Source organism: Puntigrus tetrazona, unplaced genomic scaffold, assembly GCF_018831695.1.
Source record: "Puntigrus tetrazona isolate hp1 unplaced genomic scaffold, ASM1883169v1 S000001111, whole genome shotgun sequence".
Classification (NCBI taxonomy): Eukaryota; Metazoa; Chordata; class Actinopteri; order Cypriniformes; family Cyprinidae; genus Puntigrus; species Puntigrus tetrazona.
The window spans coordinates 1,022,501-1,032,500 of NW_025048699.1; the positions used below are offsets into that span (position 1 = coordinate 1,022,501).

The 10,000-nt window shown below is 42.0% G+C and overlaps 2 protein-coding genes across 3 annotated transcripts in view; one reads left to right on the forward strand and one right to left on the reverse strand.

Moving 5' to 3' along the window:
* dmgdh (dimethylglycine dehydrogenase) overlaps window positions 1-8,841 on the reverse strand; it is a 14,112-nt gene extending 5,271 nt beyond the window's left edge. The window contains 8 exon segments of the mRNA XM_043234326.1: window positions 14-183; window positions 493-691; window positions 1,097-1,345; window positions 5,223-5,427; window positions 6,504-6,668; window positions 6,737-6,835; window positions 7,903-8,074; window positions 8,448-8,841. Of these exon segments, the coding sequence (XP_043090261.1) occupies window positions 14-183; window positions 493-691; window positions 1,097-1,345; window positions 5,223-5,427; window positions 6,504-6,668; window positions 6,737-6,835; window positions 7,903-8,074; window positions 8,448-8,545 (1,357 nt within the window). The 5' untranslated portion in view covers window positions 8,546-8,841.
* The window catches only part of bhmt (betaine-homocysteine methyltransferase), a 5,949-nt gene continuing 4,790 nt past the window's right edge, over window positions 8,842-10,000 (forward strand). The window contains exon 1 of one of the 2 annotated variants that reach the window (XM_043234324.1): window positions 8,842-8,926. In XM_043234324.1, the coding sequence (XP_043090259.1) occupies window positions 8,857-8,926 (70 nt within the window). In that variant the 5' untranslated portion in view covers window positions 8,842-8,856. Of the gene's footprint in view, window positions 8,927-9,813; window positions 9,975-10,000 lie in introns of those variants that run through there. The other variant, XM_043234325.1, reaches the window with a different exon arrangement.

Below are 10,000 nucleotides of genomic sequence, written 5' to 3' on the forward strand. Positions count from 1 at the left end.
ACAGGTGACTGACCGACGTTGTTGAATCCGTAAGACTCTCGGGCTTTAGCGCACAGGTAGGGGACGCTGGTCCAGTGAGCGTAGCGGTTCGGGTCACACTCGATCAGATCGTACGGAGGCTCACCGCTCACGATCCAGTCGCTCAGAAACTTCCCCACTCCTCCAGAGTGAATGATACCGTACCTGTCAATCATCACCTACAGTATGTTAATATATGAAATATGCGTGAATATACGTGTCTGCTACAATCTGCATAATTATAATAACTGTATTTAACAAAATTAATGTAATTATATTTCTAGATCCATATTTTTTATAATCTAATATTATTTGTTTGGTTTTTTAAATCTTCATATTGCACTGAATCATAGTTATTGAACTGAGTCATATTGAACAAAAGTGCAGTTATTTAACTGAACTGAAATAACATTGAACTGAGTGCACTGTGTGTGTGGAGAAAGAGAGCGTGTGAGTGTGTGCGTGTGTGCTGACCCGAAGCCGATGGCGGTCCAGTAGTTTCTGGCTCCCTGGTGCGGTCCAATCATGGGCAACAGGTCAGGTGTGTATGTGATTGGTCCGGACACGATGTTGATGATGTCAGCGTCCTTCAGAACCGGCACCATCTCCATAGCCCTCTCCACGTGATCCATGATCCGGTCCAGATCTGACTCAAACAGCTCCTTACCGAAACCTGCGACACACACCCGATTAATTTCTCACTCGTGATAAATCGATGCGGAATCGATTCATGGATCAATCTTCTGAATGCATGGTGATCCTCGCTGGAATGTACTCTGAATGTATATTTTAACAGCAGATGGTGCTCTACTCTCGTTTTTATCAGATGCAGATGAAGAAGACCACTTATGTGTTCGGCTGAGTCTATAATTTGACCTCGGATCACTTCAGCCTTTTCTAATTTTATGACTGATTATTTTAGGTTCAGGTGTGTGTAAGGATTTGGAAAAGAGCACAGTACGGCTGTTGGAAGCATACAGCTGTTCAAAACTAAGCTCAGAATCCAATCTCAGAATCGATGCTGAAAGATTCGAGCTTCATAGATTTACTTTCCAAGCCCTATTACTTGCTGTCTGACCTGGGGGAACTCCGTCTGTGATCCACGAGTCCTGCAGCTTCATCTTGTCCTCCTTCTCATAGGGTCCGAACAGCAGGCCGTCTCGCTCCTGACGCAGGTAATATGAGCCCTCCAGATCCCGGATCACCGGAAGCTCCGTCTCCAGCGCCTTCACCTCGGGAACCGTCGCCGTGACGACGTACTGGTGATGCACTGGGATGGTAGGGTGCTGGAACCCGATCATTTGACCCAGTTCACGAGCCCAGAATCCTAAGATCAAGACAAATACACAGAGCTTTACATTTAATATATCACTGCTGAGTACAAACAACTGAAAGAAAATGACAATAATCCACAGTACTCCAGTCCAACACCTGAAGAAGACAAAAGAAGGGATAAGTCCATAATCCATTATTAATTCATAACTCTTTCTCCAGTCAAAAACTGCATCTCTTGTCATCTCTCACATCAAAATCCAGAAACATATTTATTTAGAGCTGTTTTGATCTGTGCAGATTTCTCACCTGATTCAGACCAGAACACTTTTTCATGGGAGGAAGAGTTATTATAGATTATGGACTTGTATTTGAGTTAAAATGGATTAGTTTGATCTTTTGTGTTCTCTGGATGTTAACAGATGGACCGGAGTGCTGTGGATTGTTCTGATGTTTTTATCAGACTCTCATTCTGACGGCACCTATTCACATCCATTGCTGAGACACTGATGAAGAGACACATTTCTCCAGATCTCAAACTCATTCTGATCTCGGATGGTCTGAAGGTGAGCATATTTACAGCAGATTTAATTTTTTGAGTGAACTGTTCCTTTAAGAAGAACCCCTGAGCAAAGGATACACACAAACACTGCAGATGTCCTGAAATAATCACACAGAACATGATCCATCAGTCTGAAATAACCTCCAGCAGCCCAACACACACACACACACACACACACAACTAATGTATTTTCTAACCCCAGCACTAAACATAAACCTCATAAAACACCTTTTTCAATTTTTCAATTTTTAAGTTTAAATTTTTAAATTGTGTTCATTTGGTCTCTCTCCCTGTCTCTGTCTGTCTGTGTCTGTGTGTGTGTGTGTGTGTGTGTGTGTGTGTGTGTGTGTGTGTAGCTCAGTCAGAACAACAACCACATGAACATCTGTAGTGCTGTGAGATGTCTTCTGATTGGTCGAGGTCTTTTTTTCAGGCACCAATCATGGCTCACGGTGTGTTTGTAGGTCAGCAGGGTTCAGAGTAACTGGATCCTCCTGCAAGCATTCTGTGACCTCTGACCTCCTGGGGTGTGCTCCAAAAAACAAGGTTAACTTATCATCTGCTAAACCATGAACTCTCGGTTGAGTAACGCAAACCTTGCTTACTCGAGATATGCTGGTTCCAAAAACTTTGCGAGTGAGTTTATTCAACAGAGAGTGTGTTCCAAGACGTTCTCAGCAGAGCGACGGATTGCCTAGTCACTATGGAAACGGACGCTAAGAAAAAAGAGTTTCTTCTTATGTTCAAAGGTTATGCAATTATTTTTCTTTTTTTTCTATCCTTGAGAAAAAGAATTATATTGTTGGTTTAATTTTACTTATATAATAAGTCATATCAGATATGTATTTTTCATAGAAATACATTATAGAAAATGCAGATTCGTGATCGTAGAACGGGAGAGAGAGAAAGAGTGATGATGAAATAAACGGGTAGGAGGAGGTTCAGGAGGTGACCGAATGACTGGGAGGAGGACGACAGACAGAGGCCAGGGTGGTGGCGATAAAGAGAGGAGCCACGGAGGAGACGAGAGAGTCCGAGAGAAGTGCGAGGCAGAGATGGGCCCAGTCGACGAGGAGGATCCGGAGGGCCAAAGCGGAGCAGATAGCGCCGGAGACCGATGCGGAGACCGAAGTGGAGACGAGGATCTGGAAGGCCGCAGTGGAGTCAGAGCGACAGAGGACTGAGGCGAAGCCGGAGGGAAGAAGGAGCCTGGACTGGACTGGACCAGCAGAGACGAAGGAGAGAGGAAGGGGGCAGAAGCGGTTCAGTTTCCCAATCTATTACATCTCTTTCTTCACCTTGCAGCCCCAGATGCTATCGGCTCACCCTCAGCTACGGTTCTCTCCACCTATCTGTTCTCGTACCTGATCTGACGTCAGATGCCATCCTCAGCTCTGTCGCTCCTTGTGGCGAGGATTTCAAGATCGATACTATCAGAGATAAAACTGTAACTATGCAGCCGTCAGTTACGGTATTGCATCAGATAGTGCACAATAGACGCCCTGAGGAAAAATTCATTCTCTGTTATAGGAGAGGAAGAATTATAGAAACTTTTTAAATCATCTAAACCAAAAACATGTATGCTAGACGCTATATAAAAATAAAAAAGTGATTAATTGATTGATTGATTGATTGATTGATTGACTGATGATACTGAGAAGAATAAAGTAGAATAGAATAGAATAGAATAGATCTGAGTCAGATACTGAACTTCATGGCCTTGACAGAAATAACAGAATTCACAGTTTTGTTCTGTCAGCTTGAGAAAAAAAAGAAGAGTTCTGGTAAAAACTGGTTAAGCTGAGGCGTGTGAGAGAGACCTCTGATGATTGGCTGAGAGATGAACTGTTGGCGAGAGCTGATTGGCTGGTCGTGAGAGCAGGGCAGAAGGCCAAAACCTCAAACACATTAAACCTAGTTCAAAAACAGCTAAACAAACACACACACACACACACACTCAAATCTGACTCTGCTTCTTCATTACTCAATTCAGTCCACAGAAACATTCTCCATGTTTAAACAGACAAAACAGGAAAAGGAAGCAGAGAAAAGTCTGACTGCATCTGACCTCTGGATCAGCAGCACATCAAACCTTCAGCGCACTCGTTTAAGAGGCACATGATGAAAACAGAGGGGGATTATGGGACACAATCAGGTGTGTTTGTTATAGAAGAGGTCAGAGGTCAGCGGTCGGCCCGTGTGACTGTGCAATGTGTGTCTGATCATCTTATCAAAAGCTGTTTCAGCACATTCCCATAAGAACATCAGCACAAACTATTACAAGAAATCCTTCTGGACCCATGACGCTTCTGGCAGATTTTGCTGATACTATTATAATCTATATATTGAATATGATAAATCACGTTTTTAGGCTTTCCTGCTTGCGACTGGTAGACAATGAAAGTGTGTATCTTCAGTTAAATACTAGATACAGTTAATTGTGTCACCAAAATACCATAATACCACTTACTGACACTCTATTCTGCAAATGTGGTACTATAAACTCCATAGATTCATGCGTGGCATTCCCTGAATGAGATCTGCTTCAAAAACCAAGAGTCTGTAGATCACACAGCAGTTTGACTTATTTCATGTTTATTTCATGAAATCATTGCCTTTTTGATCTGTAACGTTTTATGACCTTAAATTTTATCAAATGAATTTGAAGATGTAGAAGAAGTCACAAAACACCTCAGATTTCCAGCAGCTGGGTTCAAACGGGTGTGGTCTATCATGAACTGACCTCAGATTTCCAGCAGCTCTTCTGGGTTCAAATGAGTGCAACAGCTGCAGCGCTAAAATATAAACGGGGAGCAGATGCTCCTCGGACTGCGCTGAAGGGTATGGCATAGCACATGTGGGTGCCACCTAACATGGGTGTGGCATAATGCATGGTGTGGTTTAACATGTATGGGTGTGGCCTAATAGGTGGGTGTGGTCTATCATATGATGGTGTGGCCTACCAAACAGATGTGGTCTATCACAAGCATACCTGTCAACTATCCCATTTTTCCCAGGATCTTTCCGTATTTTATCATTCTATCCCGCTATCATCACATTGAAATATTGTTCCATATTTAGCTAAACTATTAATAATGCAAATATTAACTACATTTTGGAGTTTTAAATATATGTTTTGATCAGGCATACGATACCGATATCCCATAGGTGGGTGTGGCCTAATTAATACACCCACTTTCTTATGTGGGTGTGGTCACATATGTAGGTGTGGCTTACCGAATGGGTGTGGTCTACCATATGGGGGTGTGGTCTGTCATTGGGGTGTGGTCAAGCATATGTGGGTGTAGCTTACCGAACAGGTGCGGTCTACTATATGGGGGTGTGGTCTGTCGTGTAGATGTGGCCTAACCTGTGGCATTTACGATGCGATTGGCTCGGATGGTTCCGTGTGGCGTCTGGACGTCCCATCTGCCGTCGGCGGTCGGCGTGAGGCCTGTGACCGGAGCAGGATAATAGATCTGAGCGCCGTACATTCGAGCTCCCGCTGCCAGAGCCATCGTCAGAGAATAAGGATCGATGTGACCGTCACCGGGATTATAGAGACCTGCCAACACCTGACACAGAGACAAACAGCTTCAGCCTCTACAACATCAGCAAATCATATAATTTACACTGATGTGTTTAGATGCATTTGTAATCAATCTAATTGCTGCATGATACGTCACATCTAACTACTCTAGACACATGCATTTCTATATATCACATCACCATAATCAAACAAGGGCAAAATAGTTGTTTCAACAAGATATTTTTTGGCCGATTTAGTAAAGATCTATTTCGGAACAAAAAACTAAGTCTAGATATAACTTTTTTTCTGGAGATTAGTTATATGGCTAGTAAATGTCAAAGAGCTATCAAGCCAGATTCAGAGAAATTTACACAAGGATACTACCTCAATCAATGCTCCATCTGAAGTTACATTACTTTTGTTTTTGTACTATTTAAGACTAGATTTTGTACTATTTAAGACTAGAGTTTTATAGGTGAATATAGGTTAACCTGGGAAATATTATTGAAAACTGGGTTGATGCTAACACAGAGCCCTGAGGGACCCCTTCATTAATAGTTAATGGTTTGGACAATTGCTGGACAATTTTTTACATATTGAGAACTATTAAATAAATATAAAACCAAGATAGGGTACATAGCAATACAATGTAATCTAAATAACAAATAATTAACAACTGTATTGAAAGCTTTAGCAAGGTCAATGAAAATAGCTGCAAAAACTCATTACCTTTACAGCTGCTGTAGTCCAACTTAACAAAGAACGAAAATGACTTTTTACATCACCTTTGCAGCACAAGGCAAAACTTGGATTGGATGATATGAATTTGGATCCATTTTATCAACACTCTTATAAAAAGGAGATAAAATGGCTACTACTAGGTATTTCAGCTGTAGTTATGGATAGTTATAAATTAAAAACGTAATAAAATGTAACATTGAAGACCCATCACATCTTAAGACATTTTAATATTTTTTAAGGACCCGCGGACATCCTATGAATGTAATATTAAAATATGATATCACACAACAAGGGGGCTTGACTTGTGCTTTTTTTTCTCATGTACGCCATTTTGACCCAGTGTGTTACAGTGAGAATAAAGCCTGTGTTTCAGACTCGAACCTTGTCCATGTTGAGCAGAGGGAAGAGCTGCTGGATCTTCTCGGGGCCGATGAGGAACTGCGGCGTCGGGTGCCAATGTGTTCTGGTCATCTGATATTTGAGCTCATCGACTCGGACTGGAGTGGACGCCAGTCTGATGCTGCCGGGCTGATGGAAGCCCACGGCCTGAGACGCAATCACACAATAAATACGGCTGCAAGTTCATCACAAGTCTCTCTAGTAATGTGTCTCACCTGTCCCGTCTCGGCCTCGAGCTGCTCGAACAGTTTAATGCTGTAATAATGAATCTTCTTCAGATTAATGCCCGGATGATAGTATGTGGTGAGTCCTGCCTGTGGATGAAAACAGCATCAGCATCACGTCGTTACAGTCATACACTGCCAATCATTTTAACCTAAAACACACCAGAGAGGCGAGTCATTTTCTCTATCAGCTCTCATGCTTTTTACATTTACATTCATGCATTTGGCAGATACTTTCAGCAGAAGTGACTTAACATTGCATTCAGATATATCAGTTCAGACACTGACTGAGAGTCAAACCCATGACTTTGGCGTTGCAAGCGCCATGAAAAGTAAAACGTTTTTTGCACTCCACTTGTGTCTATATCTTTTGCAGCCTGATGCTGAATAGAGATTGTGTTTTTCAGCCACCATTACTTTTTTTTCAGGGAAAAATCCGTAGATGGAAAAATCTCCATAAAAGTTCTTTGTGCATTGGTCTTTTTCTACTTTTTCTACTTGTGCGTTTACTATTTATTCAAGTCTTTTAAGGTATCTAGTATTTTCCAAGCTCTAAATATTTTTAAGAATTAAATTCTTGTTGTCAGTCGAAAGTGTGTAGGCCTTCTTGCATTATTATGCTGTTATATTATGATTATACATTCAGTGGCATAAAATGGTCTTAAAATGACAATAATATCGCAGTTATTTACGGGGCAATACGCTACAATCAACTAACTAGCTACAGGAAGGTTGTTAATTTCTTACTAGTTCATTACTAACAGTGTCTCAAAGGCTTTTGCTCATTCAATCAGATGCAGCACTTGGACGACTAACTAATCTGAATTACAATTAATTTTATATTATTTTATAGACAACATAAGAAGCATTACATAACAAGCATTACAGCTGAATTAAAATTTGCCTCATATTTTATCACATGTTTTGAAGCTGCTTTGGAAATATATGCACTATAGAAATATATCTGACTTTGACTAGCAGCTACTTGAGCGTTTTTTTCAAGACGACTTCGGAGGGAGCACACATCTGTTACAGTAACTCTGGACAGTAACTGAATGGCTTTCATCGCTGAGAGGTTTCCTAACTCATGCGTTTTCTAAAGGACTACACCAAATCTGGATTCCTGATGACCTCTGACCCCTGACCCGCGTGCGTACCGCGTGCCACGTGGACCCGGCCGTCAGCTCAGACTTCTCCAGCAGCACCACGTCCTTCTGTCCGGCTTTGGCCAGATGATAGGCCAGACTGACCCCGACGCACCCTCCGCCGATGACCACCGTCTCGGCCGAATCCTTCAGACGCCTTCCCAGAACCCCGGCTGACCCGTCCCTGAGAGCCAGAACATAACCATCACACACACACACACACACACGCCTCGGACCACCATAACATGGCCCGATATGGACAATTATGCCGAATCTGATATTTTGGTTATTACAGTATTAAATCCACGAAGCTGAATTTTCCCATGCATTTTCCTAATATTCACAAGATCTGTCAGATTATCTCAGAAACATCTCAGTATGAGATATCACGTCCTCATCTGTCAGATATACCTCATATTTTCATAAACAAGTCTCAGATATAATTCATATTCCTCAAATACACTCAGAACTGTTAAGTCTACCAGACATAGTTTATATTTTCTCACGTACGTGTTAATAACTGTCCAGTCCATCAGATATTATTGATATTTTCTCACCCGTCGTCTGTGGAGAAGCTGCGCGCAGAGAAGCGCGGTGTTTTTCTCCTGAAGTCTCGCCTCAAACGAGCGTTAAACGCGCGTAATATCCTCGACATGTTAAACGTGTTTCGGAGAGAGAACAGCTGTCTTGAGGTTCGTCTTGAGTTCGGCACCAAGTTTCCAAACAAACGCAGAAACACGCACGAGCAGCGCGCCCCCGCTCGCCTCGGACACACGGACACTTTAACAGCGCGCGTGGAAATACATTATCAACAACAATGCACACAGTCTAAACACGAACACACAGGCTAAAGCGGGATTATTCAGTGCTCATAAACACAATATTCGAGTTTCGGGTGTTTTCCTACGCACTCAGCATCTGTTATATCTGCGGTGTTGATATATCTTTCATAAACAGTCTGAGTGAATGAACAATCTGCAGCACAAACAAAGATTGCAGCAACCCTGTGTGTGTGTGTGTGTGTGTGTGTGTGTGTGTGATCCAGAGGAATGTTTGTGGAAAGTAAAATGTGTCAAGGCAGCAGATCACGTGATCAAAGTCTCTGAGATCGATAGAAACGACCAATAATCGATAACTCGTCTGGAATCACAGTCTGTGTGAAACACCTGCGTTCAACAAGGAACGCTCTCAGGTTTCTGACGTTTTGAAACAGTCAACTCTTTTAAATGTCACCGTTTAGTTTCAGGACGTTCTGAATTATTTACTTTTGTTACCTTTACCTTTATTACGGATACTTTTAAACAGTGAAGTGAACGGTTTCTCAACGATATAAACAAATGTTCCTAACAGATCGTTCTAATAGTGTTCCGATAGAGTTGCGCAATCCATAAACGCTAATGAAACTTCTTCCTGAAAGATTTTAGTGGATTCTGTGGAGATTCTAGTAGAGTAATACCTCTCGGCGTCTTCAGGTGGGTTTTATTACGTTTGAAGCTAAAGCACGCCTTTTTCTTTTTAAATCTAGCTATTTGTTTCAGAGAATATTCAAAAGGAAACTCGTCGCAATGTTTGCCAAACCGTGAAATGGAACGTTTTATGATTTTGCACAACGCTTTTCGAAAACTGGAATATTGGGAAATAACGTTTTCTTAATAACTTCGTGTGGAACGTTCGCAAAACGTTCTCGGAACGCATTGTTTTGCGCGCATGCCGGTTTTGTATTTGTTGCTGGAACGGAATCACGGTCACAATCCGTTCTTTAGAAATATAGACTTCAAAATCAAAGCGCTTTGTTTCTCTGTGACGCAACACTTCGGACGCGTTATCGAGCATCACCCTGAAGATATTGATATTCTAAGAAATCAGATCAGCTGAAGATAAACATTAACCAGTAACATTGTGAACTAGTTTGGGTTACAGGGGGCTGTTCTCAAACACACACACACACACACACACCCCTCCAGCGGTGCTTTATAAGCGCTCTTCTCTTGAGGATCTCTCTCCCAGTCTCTCTCAGCTCTCCTGAAGATCTCCATCTGTTTCTGAATCTCCTGCTGAACATGGCACCAGTCGGATCAAAGAGGGTGAGTTTCTGATTTAGACACTTTCA